General features: G+C 34.7%; 1 protein-coding gene across 1 annotated transcript in view; it reads right to left on the bottom strand.

Moving 5' to 3' along the window:
• Nucleotides 1–612: 612 nt before the first annotated feature.
• Nucleotides 613–22,192, bottom strand: part of RAB11FIP2 (RAB11 family interacting protein 2 (class I)) — a 32,241-nt gene continuing 10,661 nt past the window's right edge. Inside the window, exons 2-5 of the mRNA XM_009325910.1 lie at nt 19,575–20,017; nt 18,404–18,866; nt 6,039–6,084; nt 613–2,182 (exon numbers count right to left, since the gene is read on the bottom strand). Of these exons, the coding sequence (XP_009324185.1) occupies nt 1,955–2,182; nt 6,039–6,084; nt 18,404–18,866; nt 19,575–20,017 (1,180 nt within the window). The 3' untranslated portion in view covers nt 613–1,954. The remainder of the gene's footprint in view (nt 2,183–6,038; nt 6,085–18,403; nt 18,867–19,574; nt 20,018–22,192) is intronic.

The following is a 22,192-nucleotide window of genomic DNA, read 5'->3' as shown; positions in this document are numbered from 1 at the left end:
CAAGGATCTATGCCAATGGATCCCAACAGTGGGTTGGGAACACTCAAACTGCATACATTTCAGGGACATAGCGCTAGGGGGGTGGGAGGTAGTTGCTAAAAAAAAAAAAGAAGAAAAAGAGAAAGAGAGAGAGAGAGAGAGAGAGAGAGAGAGAAAAGAAAAAGAGAAAAAGAAAAAGAGAAAAAGAAAAAGAGAAAAAGAAAAAGAGAAAAAGAAAAAGAGAAGAAAAGAAGAAATAGCCAAAAATAAGTCAATGAAGTCTGAGAACAATTGTACAAAGAAGTATTTTTTCAAACAAGAATAATTCTGTGCTGTCATACAATACTAACACTGTCAAAAGTGTTGAGATAGTAGGACTTTTTCAACTTTTCCAGATCATATTCAAGTTATTACTAATTTTTGCAGTTTTAAAAATGAAAACATATTTAGATCTTTTACTACAACAAAAAAATTTGGAATTTAATTTCAAGCTTTGTTTTCCTCCTCAGCAACAGCCATTACATGGTGCTGTAAGGAAAAAAAAAAATCAGGTGTAGAAAAAGAGGAGGAGGAAGAGAAGACAGTTTTCTTAAATCCAAATCTAAAATATTCTCTGTACTTTTTTTTTTAATATCATCTTACTGTTTCACAGCAACAGACAATCCAACTGAGACTCTTATGAAGGAAATTGAAATTAAAATTAAAATCTATTTATGTTAATACTGTGAGGATTCTTCTACAGTACTTTCCCATTATATATTCATCACTATATTTTGCCAATTTATTGAATAACAGATACCTTTTTCATATGACATTTTACAAACAATTATTAAATGATCAGGAAGACATTTACTTCATTCTTCTTTCATTTGCCTCAGTGAAAACTGACTTTTAGAAGTACTTACAAGGAATACAGATTTTTTTTTTTAAATTAAAAGCCTTTCTAAGTACTCTGTATGTGTTTAAGGAACATAGCCTATTTCTAAAGGCATATACTTAATTGTCATAAGATTTAAAAAACCTAAGACAGATATATAATGTAAAACTCAACCTTAAATTGAGTCAGTTCTATATTTTTTGAATTATCATGTCTATTTAAGTCAGTTCATTTCTTCTACATTTTCACTGTAGCAGACTTTGACTAAACAAAGTATTCATATCTTTATTCCACACTTTTCTCCAGTCCTACCTCTGACTCTATTAACACTGTTCAAAGTACTTTAACATATAAAAAGGCATGCAATAACTTCATACAAAAAGATCCTCAAAACAACCTTATGTCATGAGCTCACTACCAAAGTTCAATCATTATACACAAAATTCAGTATTTAAGTGTAAAATAACTGATTCCAGTATGTGCCATTACTGAAATGGCATGGTATTTTTTACATTGTTATACAAAAAGCACATTGTCTAGAATACAGCATTTACTCTGCAAAGATTGTGCATCACTGTTTTCCTCTAATATGTGTAGAACAAACTACATTCCATTGCAACAAACCACACTTAGGTTTAGTAAAGCGTACTACACTGGCTTGAAAACAGTGGTCTTGATGGCATGCTGTAATATCAGAATCGATATATTTGCATAATACCAATAATCATTCAAGAAAACATTCATAACAGCACAGGCTTCCCAGTTGAAACTGCCACACGGTGAACACTAAGATATTATATAAACTGTATGGACATATTTAATGTGCATTATTAACTCTACTGTAATTATTCTGTACCTAAAGGTATTTTCAAAAAGAAAAAAAAAAGTTATTTAGGTAATCTAACAGAATATTACTTTTGGAAGTCCCTGCTAGCGTTTGGAGTAAAAAACAAACGAAAAAAACCCATGCCATAGTCCCATCCTCCCCCAATTCCTGGAATTTCTTAGGAGAAAAGGAATGAAGGTAAGTCAAAATGTTAAAGTGTGATTTCCTTCCACTAATGCATTCAGCAGAAAGTACCATCAAGTATTGCTATCTTAGCTTTTGGAAAATTTGCCAGCTTTTCGAGAAGGTTCATATGGCACTCTGAGAATACTAGGTGTTTCTTCCATTACTCGTACAAGAAGATTATCAATGTAATCTTCAAGTTCACGAATATGGGTGTCCTTCTTCTTAAGTTGCTCTTTATGTTTCACCAGCTCCTGCAAAACCTCTTCGTAAGTAAGGTTACGGTATCCTGCAGTGGCGTCAAAAGGATTTCCATCCTATGGGTAAGTTTAAAAAAAAATATCAGATTTTATGAAATAGTTCAGTGTTCTGAACAAATTGATGGGTTATCGCTTTTCATATGTGTCTCGTGCACCTCTTGACAGAAGCAACTTTTCTTAGACAACATACCTCCATTTGCTCTAGAGCTTTTCCCTCCAATACCCCCGCTGGGGCAGACAACTGGAGATAAGTTGCCCAGTTTGAAGTAAGTTTCCCGTACTGTCATCTCAGAAAAAATATTGTTCTCAGTGAGATTATACACAGTTAATAACCACACAAGCAGTAACCACAAGGACAGTTAGCAGGTCCATTTTGGGGAACCAGCTATGTGGTAACCTTAATTATAGAAGAGCAAGAGAAAGAGCCCTGAGAATTCAAGTCCTACCGTAACTTTCCTGAGTTCTTGCCTTTTGAGCATATCATAGCAAAACGTAGCTCTAAATGACATCAGCCCTCATCTGTCTTTCATATTCTATTTTTAGTCATCAGTGGTTCTCCAGGCCTTGGCCTCTGAATCACATAATAAAACTTTCAATTTTAAATTGCAGGTGAAGCTAGAAGGCTGCATCTTATGTGCACCAGAGCACTTAAGACAGAAATGCGTACTACTGAAAGATCTTGCTTGCCTGCTTGCTTGCTTTAAAGCAGGAGGGGCCCAGAATTAAGCAGTAGGGAAAACAGAATTGTTTCTGTAATGATTTCTGATGACTCAGTAAGTGCAGGTATTAGCGGAGATGGACAAATTAGTCCCCTTAACAAAGGGCAACACGCAATCCAAAAAACTGTAAACTTGAATGTCCTATTCTGTGTCAAGAAGAATTAGCTGTGACCTTAAGTAACAAGATTATGAAAAATATGGAAATGTATAACTGAGAAAAAGATTGGGAGAGTTGGTTTATAAAAGTATTAGCGCCATTAGACATGCTAAGCAGTAAGTTTTATCTGATTCAGAAATGGAGACATTTAAAAGATATGGAACCTCTAATTAAGTAAAATAATCTAACCTCTCAAATCCTGCACCTCTAACAGGGCAGAAGAACACAAGATAGCTTTTGTTTACAGTAGAAACTTGTCATTAAAAATTATAAAGCTTGCACAGCTAGGAAGCACACCACATAATAAAGTCATATTCATTCCTTTTCCATGCTCCATTCTTTTTCTTTCCATACAGCTCCATATTTGCACATTGGCATACGTCGAATCATTAAAATATGCAGGTGGCCAAAGTTTTCAAACAAACCTCATTAAAAGTGATGGTGCACTGCCAATAGGCTGAAGTACAACAGATCAGTCAGCTTCTCTCCATCAATTATATTCTAATAGTAGCTCTCGAAAATATGTGCTTTTAAGGGTTTCTCGCTACATTTGAGATATTTAATGTCACGTTCATGTACGGGTATTCAGTATTTTAAACTTATCAGGTTACAAGATTGTAAGTGATCAATAACTCCCACTTTATTAAAATGGCTAACTTGATGAAATTTATAAATTGGTTAGTAATTGATTTCCAACAGGTATAGAAGAAAAAATAACTTTGCTTTGTGGTCATTATATTTTTAGCACATTTTCTTCTACAAGAAGGAAGTGAAATTTTCTCTTTACGGTACTCAATTTTTGTACACATTGGAAAAGACAGCATTAACACTTCCACGTCTAAAATATAGGGTTTCCCTAATTTTCTGATTTGGCAAAGGAAGAGGAATTAAGATGCAATGATGTCTTTAATTATTATATAAAGTTTACTGGAAAATTGTGTAATTGCTTTAAAGATGTTTTGTCATACACATGCTCCACATAGATCTTTGGGGGGGAATAACCTATGACATTAATTACACAAGAAAATTCTAGTTAAAGGATGTTAGTACTTAGAAATAAATATTGTTAAAGTTAAGAAGATTTTAAATGTTCAGTTTGAGCAAATAAGTGATACTTAAATGTATAAGGATGTTAAAGTTAAGATTTTAAATGTTCTGTCTGAGCAAATAAATGATACTTAAATGTTTAAGGATGTTGAAATTAACATTTTACATGTTCAGTTTGAGCAAATAAGTGATACTTAAATGTATAAGGAACAACTATATCTTTACAAAAACAGATACCACAATTTTAATACAAAACATTAATCTTGTAATGAATTATTAAGAAAAAAAGATTCTAAATAATAAGCTATGCAAAGAACAATTGTCTCAGCTACAAAATACTATTGGGGTACACACTGACAGCCAGAGGAAATGGAGTTAGATAAAATGAAGGCCTGGCAATCTCTGATCATCTCTTTATTGTTCTAATGAGGAATTCTACTCTGGGAATATCATCTAAGCTACTTTCCACGTCTTTTGTCCTACTTACTTCATTTTCCTTTCAGTTCTTAATTAGGCCTTAAAGAGCTCACGATGCCCTTTCAACTGGCTACTGCTCCCATTTAAACACTGCTTTCAGAGACAGGTGTTGGCACCAGAGTAGAAGACATACAAACATAATTACTAAATGTGATGCATAAGGAAGAAATATAATAACTTGGTGACGGCTGTTATTGCAGAACCTAATAATAAATCACTTCAAGCACCTTAGAAAGCAATCTTGAATATTTAAAAAAAAATTCAAACGGTTTCATTCAAAACTATGGTTGAGATATAGTTTCTTCTCCTCCTAATTTGTATTTTGTCTTAAATGAGCACCACCTCATAATCCTACAACTGACATCTAGGATAGCTGGTATTCCAAAAGAAAAATCATCAAGGGTTTCTTTTATCACCTTTAAATCCTTTAAATAAAACAATTCACATCTTATTTCTTAAAAGAATTAAACTGATGCTTTTACCAGCAATAAATTACATGATTTGCGGGAGTACATTTGCAAGCACATAGAAACTGTAATTATAGTTACTTTACAGACAATAGCTGCTAAGTTAAATCAATTTTTTGATGTTGCTTTTTGTCAGAGATTAAGTAACCGCCTGGTAGAATTCAGTTTACTATCTGATCAAAGGCAGTCTTCATATACTCTGACATCTCCCACCAGTTACTTACATTATAAAAACTTGGGCATTTACAATAACATCAAATGTTATTACAAATCATTTACATAAACCAGCAAAAAACAAACAGTACAAAGTCATATTTGCTTGTGAAACTTGCTTTCTATATATTTTAAAAAATGAAAACAAACCCACTTTTAAAGATTTCATCTATTCACAGAACAAATTCTAGTAAGACATTTTCCTTCAAACAAAGACACTGCATAGGAAATCTGTGGATTTTTTTGTTTTTTTCTTAGTACACAATTTATCCTAGGTACTTTTAGAGTCAAAAGAGTATTCTGAATAATAACTTCTAGGATTTCTATTTTTAGTGTTTTCTGAGAGGCTGTTCATTTATTATTTGTGTTGTTAATCCTATCATGCATCAGTTCATTACTTCCATTTTGATTTGCCATCTAAAGACTGTCCTCAAGTCCCCGACTACAGTGATAGGAAACTCCTGCTAAGTCAATTAATACATCACTGCCTAATGCAGAGTTCCTTACCTGACTATTACTTCTCTAGAGTCATCTGAAATACCGCAAAGCAACAGTTTTCTTTTCACTTTCTGTGCAAAGATCTAATTTTTCCCTTCTTCTCTACATCATCATACCAGAATAACACTGCATATTGAGTGTTAAACTCTTCTTTATTTCCAAATTTATATTAAGCCTGTAATTTTCTAATTAGATTTTCTGGATAAGTCAAAGGAAAAACAAAAAACCCCCAACATTTCCTTGTAAGAGGTTAAACAAGAATAATAGCTTATATTGTGTCAAGCACCAATTAGTTGGCATTTACTGATGGCTTTCCATAACACTTCATAACTCACCATTGTTTTCCTGAGGTCCTCAATGCCAGAAGGATTTGTATTAAAACTGTGGGAAAAAAACAAAACCCCAAATATTAGCAGTGCATACTTATCTAACCAAAACATCTACTAGAAGACACTACTGAATTAGGTATATAGCTATAAAATATTTAGTATGATTTATTTTCTTGATTTGTTGAACTTAGGAGAAGTAGGAAAACATTCAAAGTTAATGGAAATTTTCATATATTGTTTGTTCACAATTTTTTGTATTTTTCATATTTTTTTTGTCATAAAATTTGAATAAGTAATTAAGAAATGCAAGAAAGGATATTACAGATTGGGCTTCCCTAGCTCTTTTCTTATCTCTAGACTTACCTCGAGCTTCTAAGCAAAAAGAGATACTTTAAATGAAATATTCTGGAAACAGGTCCGTGGGATGAGATTGTTAAAAAAACAACAACAACAAAACCCTACAGACTAACATGTATTCCCAGCTTTCGTGGCAGCTGCTAGAGGAGAAACGTCCTTTAGAAATTCCAGTGAGATCACCAGCTTAAGTCAGAGCTGAAAAGCCATCTTCTGTCAGCAACATTTGTTTTGTACTTAAAATTGGGTAAATATTATTTTATAAACCTAGTGATTATCCAACATATCCAAAAAGCAAAGCTATTTCATGATGTTGTTGTGTTGAGATTTTTTCTTCCTCAACTGCAAAAATGCAGTTGATATTGATAAAAGCAGCCATTGTCTAAGTGTCAGGCCTAAGAAACGGTCCACTGGTCTCTCAGGCTGATGTAATTATTAGCAAGTATCTCCAAAAATCGGTGCTGCTACGTCCTTATGTACTTGCTACAGCAAGTTTGGAGAGAAAACTAACTCTCTGAAAATGTGTTCAGAATTTGCATATGACTCACAAATACTATTTACTTGTTAGCATCATAGCAGACATTCTTTCACATCACAGAATCTATTAGTTAGATGGCATGTACTGGCTGTCAAGGGTGACGTCTGTTGACTAAAAATAATGCAAAAAGTTACAAAAATATGTTTACACTTATATTTTAAAGGTAGCTTAAAGTAAGGAACATGTATTTTGTGACTGTTCATCACTTATCTGAATTTATGAGCCATATATTTCATGGTGTAAAAGAGGAAGGGACATAATTTACAAACGTACATTACATAAAATGTAAAACCTGGTTTTTTCCTGTAAAAAAAATGTTTACTTTTTTTTTTTACATTAGAATTTTTTATTCTGTACATTATTTTTCATTTCCAAAGTAGGCAGTCTTTTGCTGATACAGAAGTTCCGTGAACCATCTGCTGGACTGAGGATATTAGATACAGATTGGATTACATGAACAGTCACAACTAGAAATCAAGAGGTGTCTGACGAATCAAGTTCTGGCTAATTCCCATTATACCTGTTTGTAACAGTGATTCACAGCAGTCTGCCTAGCTTGCTGGAGACCAGTTTTGAATGAGGGGCCTCTTTCGTCGGGTATTGTCTAAAAAGCTAAAGGCAGGAACCCTCCCTCACAGCCCGCCTTTTAGTTTCACACTGATGTGTCAAACACATGATGAACTTGCTTCATTCATGGCTGCCTTTTGTGATCCGAGTACAAAAAAAATGAGTTAACTGAACTGGATCGAATTAGCTTGGTGAAAACCAAGAATGTCTCTATTTAACGAAGTGTGGCGTTAATTTGGGATATCTTTCTTTTGGGACTGTTTCCTCGTGTTAGACAAGATATAGAATAATACGGCCTGACTGCTCAACTGAGCGACTTTCTGAAAGGTTAAAAAAGCAAGATCTTTCATTGCCCTGAATGACTTTATAGTTTCTGTGAAATAAGTTCTGGGACTCTTTTTTCATAGCAGCAGCTTAAAAGAAAAGCAGCAGTTCCGACTACAAAAAGTTGTGTTTGAAAATTAGGAATATAAATCCCTGGCAATATGGACTAGTTTTGGGTTTTTTTTAGCTAAAAAACCTGCAGTCATTTCCGTAACATTGCGGACAATGTAACTGCAATTACAAAAGAGCACATCTGTGTATTTCACATAGAGCAACTTGAATATACTTGCAAAAAATGAAAAACCATTAAACAAAATATTCACCAATAAAAACTCAAACCCCATGAATACTCTTACCCATATTTTAAAGAGATATGTGGAAAATATACTGCTTCTCAAGGAAGAAACAGGTGCTGAGATTGCATTTTTTAAATCAGATTGTCTGCTAAGGAAGGTGGGAGCTCCACGGCCTCACTGAGCCCCACAGGGTTTCCTGCCAGCGCTTCCAGCCCGAGGTGAGCATGAGCAGATGCAGGCTCTCACTGCCGTACACATAATTCACTGTCCAAGGACCAAGTAATACCTTGAAAGAAAATGCTCTAAAATTATGAATGCATGCAGTTGGGGGAGTTGCATGTTTGGTGTACTGAAATTCATGAGAGCGTTTATTTTTTAATTTAAATTTCACCACAGTAATACACCCCTAAAGTTACCATCTCACTTGATTACTAGTAATAGCTTACAGAAAACACACCTCTAGGACCACAGCCCACACACTGTACAACCATCATAAGCCTCCTTCAAGCAGCCATTTTCTTGACTTCCTAAGAGCACTCTGAAATCATTCATCTAAGCAATTATAAAAAACAATGTCTTTTTTTTGCTGTGTTACAATCACAGTTCATAGTGATAATGCTTGTTATAGTCCCATCTCTGTTTTTTCCCCAGGGTTTGATAAATTGGCAGGGAACTTTTGCTATGGAAGCATGAAAAAACTATGTTCACAGCTTGGGAAAAAAAATTCTTTTTAGCTTTTTTTGAATGCAGTTTTCTGTGAACAGTGATTGTAAAAAAAAGTGGTATTGTGGGATTCTACAATTGTTTCTCAATTATGCCCAAACTAAATTTGCTCAGTTTACAAGTAAAACGATGATTCTTTTCTAATAAATGGACTTTCTGCCAACTCACCCTGAGAACTAAAGTCAAACTGGGTTTCTCTGGCTCACCATCATTAACACTGTGTGAAACTCCCAGGTGTTATATCTGAGTCTAACACCTCCTTACTGGACATACCTTCCAACCTACGCAAACTGGCTTGACTACTCCTCTTGCTGTTCACTGAAAAGAGCTCATCTACCTTCTTGCTCCTGTGACCTTCATCATCTCAAGGAATCAAGTAATTTTCTGCCTCTTCCACTTATCCAGTCAGGGCAAGAAGCCCCCCGGCTCCACCACTGTGGAGTCTCATGTGCCTCAAGGTGATGTCCCAGGTCCCATAATGATTTTTTAACAGAAGCGCCATGGTTTGTCTCTTACAGCTAATAAACTTTCATTCATTCCAATCACCTTCAAGAAAGTTAGGAACTAGTAAAAGGGAGGTAAATCACACCAGCACAGATTCAAAATCAGCTGCAGTAGGTTCATGCAGATGACTGACCAAGCAAGCCACCCAACTTCTACATTGCCCCTAACCCACTATAGGTAGAATAGACTTCTTCAATCTAGCACAGAAATTAGTCGTGTCCCCCATTTCACTCACCTGGGAATTCAATTAGTTTCCTTAACGGTTACTTTATATCAGTTATTTTTACCAGATAAAATCATATCCATTATTTTATTGCAACTTTTTCTTTACATTTTTACTGAACAGTAAAGTTTGTTTGAATTTCTGGGGGGTTATTAGCTTGTATTTATATTTTAGCTCATCTGAGATGAGAATTCTTCCCTGTTTCCACGTTGCTGGGGGGAGAAAAGCGATGAGAAATAAAACCAGAATAAACTAATGATGGAGACAGACATACTATAGTGTTGATTCTGTAGAGTGTTTTGGATTACTATTTCATAATCATAAAAAACATATTATTTTATACTTTCTTGTTATTTTCCCTATTTAAATACATTTCATTAGAACTACATGAAACTTACTTTTTTTTCATAACACCTACTTTTTATGAAGTAGTTAAATACTTACATTGCGTGCTGATTATTTGCAGTTTGTATAGAAACTTCAACACAGTGGAGCTGAGTTTAGGATGTATCACAGGCTCAAGTTTATGACTGGAGGTTGTAATTTTGTCTTTTGAAGTTTAATGGTAGTTAAAAATCCAAACATTAGGTCTAGTGGCTGCTTAAATATTTAGCTTCTAAATGCCTAGAGATTAAAACAATGTTTAAAAAAATCTTTCCTATAACTGATTTAAACATTTTAATGCCTGAACCATTTACTCTGACAACATAATGAATGGGAATCAGACTCCTAAATTATGCTGTATGGAAAGCATATTTTCTTAAGGAGCAAAGGAGCAAAAGCTTTTTACTTATCTTTAGCTATTCGTATTAGTTATATGATCACTGTACTGTATACTATTAGAAATTAAAACAATATTTACATTAATCTTTACTATTCAACGTATTGAAATCTTCTTTGTTAACTTGACATCTTGTAAAATAACCAAAATACCTATGTGCTCAGTGTGAGCTTTCAGTTTTTTTCCTTTAATATGGAACGTCTAGGTACAAGTTATTAGCAAAGCTCTACCATGTTCATTTTCCATTAGAGTTGAAAAATTATTCCTATTCCTACTTCTCGGTCTTTCGACTGATTTTTATTGCATTGCTTATGCACTTTTCTTTGGATTCTCACAACACGTATCAAAACCTTGAAATATTAGGATGCAGTGTAAGTTATTACCAATGTACTAGAAAGACAAAAGAAATGAATAAAATCAGATACAGTTAATGAAATTCAGAAACTTTGCTTTCCATAGAATATTATTAGCCTGCTGTGCCTGGCAATGCAGACATCACTTTATACTCTGAGAAGGAATGACTGTCATGTCTGGCAGCTAAGCAAGTATGGAGTAAGCATATTACAATTATTTCCCAATCAGATTCTGGGGAACATCACTTAAGACACCTCACTATATAAATTGTCCTGCTGTCAAGCCATGCTCCAAGGCCTTCTGGAGTATGTGCAACCCCAGGAGAACACAAAAAGAGTATCAGGTTTTGTTGCTATTACTCCATTTTCTTAATATTACTATAAAGTCTCATGCCAAGAGTTAAGAAACCGGACCAAAACCCCTGAACTTTGAATGTAAGACACACTTTTCTTGCAAATAATTTGTTCTCAAGCTACATATTCTTTACATAGACTACTTTGGAAATGGTCTGTTCATGAGTATACTGCTGCACTCTACAGAGCGGTTTAAAGATGGCAGAAGGTTCCATGAGATCAGGAAGTTACAGTCTCAGAATACAGTGCTCAATAATGGTCCTGAACAATATGCATTTCAAGGAAGCAGCCTTTTCTCTTGGGGCTTACGTATATTTCAAATTTAGTGCAGCAGAAACATGACAATGCAACTATATAGAGGTTTTCAGTCAAAACAACTCAAAGAATTTAACAAAATTTTGCCTTCATGTATAAACGCCTTCATTTCAAAGGGAGACATGAATTTGGATCCACAATAGGCTGGTGGCCGATTTCAAGGTGTCTGATACTGCTGGAGACAGATCAAGGGAACTGGAGACATACAGGGCTGCATTCATGAGCTCTATAAGAATGCCAGCCTTCTCCTTCCAAAAATAGAAGTATCTTAAAACAATGGCACTTGTACTTGCACACTGCTGGACACATTACTCATGCAAATTCACTTATTATTCAGGACTTATGAGACATTCTAAACTCCAAAGTGATCTTACACAGTGCACTCAACTGAATGTTAATTTAAGTTTCTGGAAACAAACAACAACAGTTTTACATAAAAAGTTAATGTTTTTAAGCATTGAAATATTTCTCCTTTTACTAGGCAGTTGTGCTATGGCTAAAAAAAACTAATGAAGTTTTATCCTCAAGAGACCACTAAAGTTCTTTTACACTAAAAGTTGTGCCAGCACTTCCACTAAAAGACTCTACACTATTAGAGATCTCTAAGTTAACCAAAAAACCCAACAACCCTAAAGTAAAATTTGGCATTGAAACTTCCAGAACCATTTTTGAATGCTTAAAAAAAAAAAGCACTGATTCTTAGTTCTTATAATGAAACAGAAAAAAAAAAAAGTTCATCAATTTTACATAGCTTCTGCATTTATTAATACAGAAACCAGATATAACTATTTAATTTATTTTAAAGAAAATAGAACAGGCAGTGCATTCCACCTTGGGTCAGATAATATGCCTCGTGCACTCAAAAAAGTTTTTACATGCCCTAATGTGCACCAACAGACAATGAAAGCTTGAAAAAATCTTGTCATGCAGCCAGCAGGATGAACTTCCCAAACAGTGTTCCTAAAACAGACAACTGATTAGGAGTAAGTGATTGCTGGTGAAGAGTCTGCAAAAGTCAAGATTAATACTAAGTATTTCTACAATATCTCTCTAGGAACTGATTGCTCCAAACCACCCCAAATACTGTAACCATTGTTTTGTAGTAGCTTTGGGCAAGATTTCATTGTTCTCTCATCATGTGCAGTTATCTTTCTAAATCGAACAATAAGTCTTGGCAGGACAGACCAGGAGACTAAGAATCCTTGCATGACTTCTGCTTGTTCTGTCATTTCCCGTTACCTCTCACATACCTGTAATGTATTTGTTTTGTTGAAATAATGTTCTACCAACAGCTTTGCCACACCGAATTAACAAACATTAACAGTCTACAGTATAATTAATGTACTGTTGTAGTCTATCAATATTCTACCTAGACTATAGATAATCACAGTTGACTAGAGATAAGTCTAGTCAAATTTCAGTAGAGAACTGAAAAAAGTCCTTTCATTTCAAGAAAAGCAATGCAGAAGTACACTGTTCTTAAAATAAGACATGCTAACACTGACAGAGGAAACAAAATTCTGAAAATAGCGTAGTTCACCTGATGTCATTTTTTGACTAACAGAGAAATACACGTTAAAACGTCGGAACAGACTTTATTACTCTAGCAAGCACAGTAATAAACTTGTTAGAGATCAACATTTCTGAAAAAGGCATACGAAAATTAAAAATAGTGAGTTGTATTGTACACTGGAAAAGGATCACCTACTTGGTAAAGAAATACACAGCCATTACAACCCTTTGCTCTGATCAGGCAACTTCTGGGGTTCATTCCAATGGAGCTGTGGCCAGTAACTATGCCTCTGGCACATCATATGTAATAGGCAAGATTGAAACCATTTAAGAGTCATTTATCTTTGATGATGTTGAAGTTATCGCACTAATAGCCTAAACCACAGTGAAGATAAGTTAACAGGTTTTACTTCACAACAGCAGTTGACTACAGCCAGGCACCTGGTCTACTAACATAGCTCAACTGACAAGCAGTAACCTAGAGCAACACCATGATTTCGCAGAAGCTCCTCTAACTAGTTGACCATCACACATACAGAATTTTAATATTTGCCGAAATGTAACAGACATCAGCTGTTCTTTAGACTTAACAATTTAATATGATCTGAACACATTGTGGTTATCAAGAGCCTCCTGTTTTCATGGCACTTTTTTTTTTTCCCCCCCAAATCTAGTAATGGACATATCAAATGTTTGAAATTGCTTATCTCAAACACTGCATCCATTGGGAAAAATGAAACTGCAGATACTGATTTGTTTGGAACAGGCATCACTGGAGAGGCAGGCAGGTCTAACAGCTACATGTGATGACAGTATGGGGGAGAGATGCTGAAGAAAATAACCGCATTCAGAAGTGACAGACAAAGCAGAAAGATGCAAAAGAGATAAGTTTAAGGGTTGGGTTTGGGGTTTTTTGAGTTGATTTTTTTAAAAAAGGCTGAAGCAGTAAAACAACATAGAAAAAAATTAAATAATGTTTTTGTATTTTTTGCTCCAATTGACCAATAAATAATGTTATAAATATGAGCATTATTCATAATTGTTACAGTGAATCCTAGTAAGATACATGTTTCTTTCTCCTCCACTATTCCCTCTTCCATAGTCCTTAGAATGTAACATATTTATTGCAAGAACTTGAGATAAAGTGTAATCAATATGTAAGCACAAGCTTAATCTTCTTTTCTCTAAGTTTAACAATACTTAGGTCATGGAAATGCTACTTTAAAAGGTTTTTTTAATGTATCTCTCTATATATGTGTATATATATGTATATACAGACACAAACTTATATTGTGTGTATGTATACATATATTATATATGTAATGTTTCTTAGAAAGCTCCCAAACACCTATCAATTCAGTTTCCCAGACCTGGAATTTGATCAGACTAGTAACAACCTGTCAGCTTTAAATATTGGACTATTTGTTTCTCCCTGTGTCCAGTGCCTAAGATCTTGTTAATTACCTAAGCTCTCTTTCTGTAGGTCTTGTTAATTACCCGTCTCCTGTCTCAGAGGACCTTGTTAATAACTTGTACAATCTCTCTAAAAAGGTCCTAATAACACATTAAAATTAAAGATGCTTTTCTTTTAGCACTTGTCAAGTGTTGTAAATTGAGAAATTTTCACATCAGTTTATTAGCCTACTGTAGTGTATTTTCCTAAACACAAACAATTTCAGAGAAATAATGCGCAAGGTTTGGTCATGGCATAAAACAATCTTTGTTTTCCAGGAGTACCCTCCATTTCTTTAACTGTGTTCAATGCAAAATCCACGTGGCTCCTGACTGCAAATTAACCTCGAGAGCCATGACAATAGCAGTAACTGTAAGAATGAATGCAATTTAAGATAACATTAGGTAAAAGTTTCAAATCAGTGGATTAAGAAGTATGAAGACAAAACTATTATTGGTAAATGCTGGCTAAAAATACTAGACATATTGTGTGCTTAAAAATTCTTCATTGGCTCTATGAAATAAATCCGCTGGAACGAAAAGATTTTTTAATATTTGCAAAAACAGCATTTCTCGTTTCACTATGAGACTGCAGCATTTTTAAATTGTCAAGAAATCAGCTCATAAATATCTTTATTACACCTACACCAGACAATAAAAAAACCCCAATCTTAACACTTATGTAATACTGTAATACCGTCCCTATAAAACCCTTAAAAAATACTAATTTATCCACCTAGCATTTGTAAGAGGTAACAAAATATTATCCCCATTTTACAGGTGAGGAGCAGGGAGACTAAGTGATTCAGCCAAAGCCACAGAACAAGCCTTTGCCAGAGCAGAGATTAATAGAAATTAGGGGTCCATATTTTGTGATTTCCTGACAACCAGTATTATACACAAACCAGGCAGGTTTTGTTTTGCTTTTCCAAAATACTTCTTAAATCTTCTTCAAATAACAATAACAAATAATGCTAATAAAAATAAATAATAATTTTCAAATAATCATGGTATACTTCTTGCTTTTTGGAAAAAAAATCCTGTAACTGTTGCTGAACCACTCCTACCTTTTCTGTATCAGCAGCTGAGAAACACGTGGAAGATGTATTTATCTTCATTCTTTTAATTAGTAAACAAGAGTAATTAGTGACAGAGTATGCATACAGCCAGTGAGCACTTAATGATTGGTTGGGTGAAGGGCTATTCAGCAACTCTGTTCTGCAACTCACCTAGCCATCAGTTAGTGATGTTATGAGCTGCTGTCCTGCACATCATTACTGCTTAGTCAACATTACCAAACACAATTAATTAGGATGGACTTGAGCCTGACCCAAAGCTCACCAAAGTCACTGAAAAGACTCGCACTAACTTTACAGACATAGGTTCATTGGTGTTAAGAATCCGACCTTCACACTTTGCACATGAAGGAGTTCGGTTTGGTCATTTTTTTTTGAGGGTGGGGGAAAAGGGTTGCTGTGGGGTTTTTTTTTCTTCCACTTTGCACTATCTCCAGCCCGGTCACGCAGACTAAACATCCTTTTGTGGCTACGGTGTGCTCCTGGAATACACCTTCCAGTTGAGTTTCATCAGACAGGAACCCAGTTCACATGCCCCAGGACCATTCCATCACTCAAACAAAGGCTTAGCTAAGTGGGGTTAACTGGGAGATCCACCTGCAAACTGCTCATCCACACCAGAACACCGATTTTGGAGGCACCTTAATAAAAAGACACGGCCTGCTTTACTTGTGGAAATGGTTTCCATCCAAAAGAGCTTAATAGCATGTTGAGTAAACAAAAAGCAACTCAAAGTCTAAATTCCCTGTGTATGCTTTCTGCATACTGAGTTTGTTACTCAACCTCATTTATTTTGTGCCCACAGATTTATACAATTCTTTCTTCACAGTATTACTAGTTTGAAAAATTAAAAATGGATTCTATTCAACAAATCCCCCACAGATAAAAGGTAAACTTAAACTGTAAACTTATTAAATATGCACATTTTGTATTAGTTTCTACTTCAAAAGAAAATCATTGTACAAGATACATTTGAAAGAAAGTGAACTTATTCTAAAAGATTCTCACAGAACATAATACTGGAGCATATAAAAATCGAGAGCTTCTAACTTAATTTACTGCATGCTAGATATTATTCCATAATAGCTGTCTTATTTTCAAAAAGCCAAAAATAGTAAACATTTTGACCTTTTCTATAACAGAATATCTGTCTTATCAAAAGTTTATGTTTACATAAAAGTCAAGAACTAGTAAAAGAGACTCATACAAAGAAGGGGAACAAATGACTAGAGTCCTTCTGAATGGGCACTGTGATGAGCTTTTTAATTACAAAATAAAGAAAAAAATCCAACATCATGATTACTGTTGAAGATTTATATTTATCAAGATCTGCTGCATTCAAGAACTTCAAAAGATTTCACTATTTATATCTAGCATCTGCCTGAATACATTTTTTCATTAAAAAAAAAATGCTATGTAATTTTAATTGTTATTTAAATTACTTCTCCCTAAAGGACCTTATTTAAATGGAAGTTTAACTTCTGACAAACCAAGCTACATCCTAACCTTACTCTAATGTAGAGAAATCCTTTATTAAATAAATAATATTCTAAGACTCTGTCTGTAAACATGTTCTTTAAGACACTAGGAACTGACTTGACTTGTAGAAGATGCTAAGAAGATAATTCATTGAAGTCTGTATGAGCTTCTAGCAACCAAATCTTTTCTATAGCAGTTCCATTTCAGTTCATTTATCTAATTCACATCCATGATTAGTTTTGTTGAGAAAATTATTATAAGTTTAAATCAGGAGTGCATGCATTCTAACCTATGAATAAAACTGAGTTGGGACACAGTAAGATCAATCTGTTCTAAAATCTTAAAGGACAAGATAACAAGAAACAAATCACTTTTTTTAAAAAAGCAAATACCACTGTGTCATTAATTTAGGAATTACTAGACAGGAAAAAGCCAAATTTGTTAGAACCACATTTTCCATTTTAAATGATTTATTTTACAACCTTAAAATTCCAGTTTGGAGCATTTTAATTTTAAATTCAATTTCTACCAAATTTAAGTTATTTAATAGAAATGAATCATTACCTTGAAAAAAAGGGACTGTTAATTTCTGGCATTAATATATAGAAAAAAATGAGAATGCCAATGAATAAAAGTTAAATAATTAACTGCTTAAATATTTATCTATTGGTAACTATATATGTGGGAGGGGTGTGTGTGTGTGTGCATGCGTGTGTGTGTGTGTATATATATATATAAATAAAAAGAGAATATATTTTCCTCACTAGCGAGCAAAAGCCAGAAAGGAAACAAACTGTGGGATATGCTTTTTTTTTTTTTTAAGGAAAACAAGTTACCTGTTGATAGACAAACAAAGGTTAAAATGAATTATTTAAATCAAAGTTTCTTATCAGCCCCTGTAACTTAATTCACTCTGCTTAGCACATAAACTGCTGTCTTGTGCAACAACTTTAGTACATAAGAACTCAGCAAAGCTACAGTGAGCCAAATGAATTCAAGCGTGCTAAGTGCCCATGTGGGTGCTCCCATTTAGAAACAGAATGGTCTTCAATTCTTGTGCTTTAACATACAGAATCTAAATCCATTTTTTTCCCAAATGGTGACATCCACAGGATTTTTTTCATTACTCACATTTTCTTCACCCTTTTATTTATTCAATTTCATCTTTCCCTTAGGCTTGAAACCTTTCCCTCTAAAACCTTGACTAAGGGCAGTGTAATAGTTAGCAATGAGTGTTCAGTGAAAGCAGACGACTTTCAGGAAGAACCCATTCTGAAGCACGAACAAGGTCTTCCACAAACGCAAGTACACAAGAACATTCACAGTACATATTAGTAATATAACTTCAAAATGAAGTAAGAAAAGATCAAACTATATAAAAAGTTCATAACTTTTACTTAGAAACAGATAAGCAGTGATATAAACGTATATAAAGCACAAAGATTTTGTTCCTCAATACTTCACATTTTCATTTATATAACATGTGCAAGATATCAGATCAAAATACAGCAAAAACCTACCTTGAAGATGGCAACATGCTTGAAGGCTTGAAGTTTGTCATAAACGGATTAGTCGAATCATAATCAAAACTCTCCTGATGAGTTTCACCAAACGCACTAGGTGATTTCAAGTCAGTAGAACTGTCTGATCCCCCATTGCTAAGTTTATCTGACCTCTTGCTATCTTTTTTTCCAGTCACTCTTTCAAAAAGACTAACTTTCTCTTTTTTCTCTTTTTTAATTTCTTTTCTGATTTCGACAGGTTTGGAAAACAGACTTATGTTTTGATCCCATGTTGCTGGGCTTTCTTCAAACGGATTCTTCTGTCTTGGCAGTGTAGCAAATTTTTGGGGTAACGAAGCACTCACATTGGTAAATGGGTCATTTTGTGCTTCAAGTGCAGTTTCATCAACTGTGCTGTCAAGCTGGTTCATTTTAGAAGTATCAACACTTAATGTCCTTCTATGTGGAGATTTTAGACTCCCTGCAAACAATCTGTCATTAGTATATTATCAATGAGACACTATATCATAGTTCATGACATGCAGAGAACCCGTTTTACCTTAGGTCTAGAAGCTTTGCAATTGAGTCTCAGTTCAAAACACTGCTGAGTAACCAAGCTATTTAAAAAAAAAAATTAACAGCTGTGGCCTTGACTTTGTGGTTCAGAAATGTTTATGGATAGACACTACAGCAAATTTTTGTTTCCTGTGTGAAACCTAAGTTCCACAAAGAAGACAGCTACGACTAGTGTGCCATTCCAGAAAGCGACAGTAGTCTATTGCCGCATAATAACTTTGAACAACGCAAAGTATTCTTAGTTCTTTGTATAAATCATGCTTAAAATTTTGGTGGTAGTTTTCAACTTTTTAAACAGACTTTTATTTTTCACAAGACGCTATTTTGCCTAGAGTTCCCTCTAGAATGCAATACTTCACTACAACATACTCTCAAATGAGGACATAAGAAGAAAAATGCTAAATTACCATTCCTTATGACCAATATAAGTAATTTCTTATGCTCAGAAACAGCAATTTTGAGTTACCACCAACTAATGGAAGTGAAAAAAAAATAGGCCAGCAATAATTCTTAACTTTTTGGTCTTGTAATTGTTTCATATACTAAAGAAACAGACTTTTGAATGCTCTAATAGCAGTGAACTGTAATTATAAAAGTCATGACTTTTACTTACCACCTTCATCAACCGAACCAAAAGATTCTAGCTGACGCCTGAAAAGATGAGAGTAGCCAACTGTGCTGGATTTCATTTTTTCTGAGGAGACATGCGATCCCGTTAAATCTGACATCGAATGAGCTGAGGATAGCCGCTGAGGTCCCAAAAGGAAAGGTTTTTTTGGTTTTGATTTCATTTGTACTTCACCACTACATACCTCAACGTTTGCATCAGGTATGTGAGTACTTGGGATGATTGCAGAGGATGTATCCGACAACGTCCCATCGTTTTTCCGACCCTTCATTTTGTCTTTTAGTTTCGCAAAAGGGGATTTGGTTTTGTCCTTCATTGACAAATCAAACATACTTGCTGTCATGTTATTCCTCATAAACTGAATATTGACCTTTATTTCTCCTCTGTCTTTAGTTCTCTTCCCTTGTCTGGACTCTAGGTGAAACCACCTTAAAGGAGAAAAAGAGCAAGTTCAGTTGTGTTTTCTGGAGGCTAGTCATTGAACTCTGGTTAGTTGGTTAATGTATCTGGCTAGTATAATTTAAAATATGAAAACCAAATTCCATACCAAAAATTAAAACATTCCTGTATTGAAACACTTTTTTCTCTGTATTTGTTTTTGAAGAGAAAACTTAATAACTAAGCAAGCATGAAGCTCTTTGCACTCTTCACCTGTTTCGAGAACCAAAGTCAACTCTGTGGAATCTTACTAAACTTCATCAAAGCTAATGGGCTCACATCTGCTTACAAAGGAGAATTTGTATCTAATGTTAGTTATAAATACAAATACATTTTATTTTGCTATTTAAAAGAACACTTGATATTTTTCAAGTGGCCTTCATTTAGCAGTGATGTATATTACCTGCATACATACCTGCATGCACTACCTGCATTACATAGTATACTTAATGTATACTATGTGGCAAATATTTCATCTAGTAACCTTTTCTCCTTTGATTTTGCTCAGGTTTATACACTAGCTGACATTTTTCCCCTCTGTCCCTTCCTTCTAACCACTGGTTAAGATTTATGTCAACTGCACTAGCACTAGCCAAGAAATATCTGAGACCCCTGAATAGCCAACTGTCATTTTGGTTCTGCAGCTGCAACCCCTACTAATGTTGACGGTAACTCCACGAGCACCAGCGGCAGAACAGCGAGTGCGTAGGTGTATCTAACAGCCGTCCCTTCTTTTGCAGGTCACCAGTAGGATTAACTTCAGAAATATTTCCACAGGCTTTGGAACCATGACATAAACCCCTACTCCTTGAAAAGAGATCAAAGGTGTGATCATCTGTTTCAAAAAGCCAAGTGTGCTTCTTTGCCAGGTCCAATAAAGGCTTTATCATTATCCAAGCGTCTTATTCATCCCCTATTGTGCTCCATTGTCCCAGGGAAACATCTGCAGAATTATGGCTCAATCTTCCTTCACCTAAATGAATGACTGACAGACAATCCCTTCTCCACACCCATCATTAATAGCCTTTTCCTATTTCAAAAAGGGCACAAGGGCATATTTCAGATCCGCCAGCTCCAAAGAAGTGCTCTAAACCCGCTGACAGGAGAAATGCATGCGCACATGCTAACACAACAGTGCAGTATCACAGTGAAGTAACTTTTGAACTGGAGACTAAGAAATGAAATTGCCTATCAGCATGATCAAGATGCCTATCAGCATCTGTGCAGTTACACATATATTATTCAATACTGCCAAATATACAAAACAAGGTCAGGAAAGGAGAAAAATAACCCTCTATTTCCTTTCAGATTTCATAAATATTTTTAAAGGTGACAGCTGAAATCAAATTTTCAGGCAGATATACTATTTTCTGAGTTGAGAAAATACTTCTAAAAGTGACCCGCCAAAGAAATAATGAAAGGATAAAGAGTATTATGACTTTTTTTGTTGTTTTGTGATGTCCAAAAGGTTTTACATCCCATACTAAACTGGAATAATTGAGAAATATCAGACCTTCTCTATCCCAGCACTGGACAATATGAATCCAGACCAGAAGATCCGGAAGTTCAAACCGGTAGAAGGACAATTAAACCTTTAGGAAGAAAGTTTTTCTTCTGTTGCGAGATAACTTCATTTGTATGTTTAAATGAAATGCAAAACCTGAAATATGTTATGTGTCTGAAGAAGATGGATCATTTTTCCTTTCAGTTAATAAAGTTTCACTTCTTGGTAACCGATTCCAGAAATTCTTTAAGTCATCTATACAGTCGTTACAGAAAACATACACAACAGAACCAAGAGTAAATCTTTTTTGTGATACATAATATCACAAAAACTGGAAGACAAGATAGCCTACTTTCTTTAAAACTCTTCTTTAAAAGAAAGTATGTTAATATATACTCTTAAAAAAATAAAAACAATACACAGCCATAATGAGCAAGCCCTTGCTCAGACAGATCTTGCCTGTGCAGAAAAAAACCCCCAAACCAAAAACCACCCTGAAACTGAGAAAGTCCTCACCATGATCCCTTAGACAGACACTAAACATAAATATAAATAAGGCTTATGAGTGTTTTAAGAGGCTTAATAGGCAGAGAGGGCCTCACTTTTTGACATTCAAATTTAGTGGCACAGCCTACGCTGCAAGAAAACATATTCCACTTCT

The sequence above is a fragment of the Pygoscelis adeliae genome, unplaced genomic scaffold (genome assembly GCF_000699105.1).
Source record: "Pygoscelis adeliae isolate BGI_AS28 unplaced genomic scaffold, ASM69910v1 Scaffold4, whole genome shotgun sequence".
Lineage (NCBI taxonomy): Eukaryota > Metazoa > Chordata > Aves > Sphenisciformes > Spheniscidae > Pygoscelis > Pygoscelis adeliae.
The sequence above is the reverse complement of the archived record's forward strand: the minus strand, read 5'-3'. Positions and strand labels throughout refer to the sequence as shown.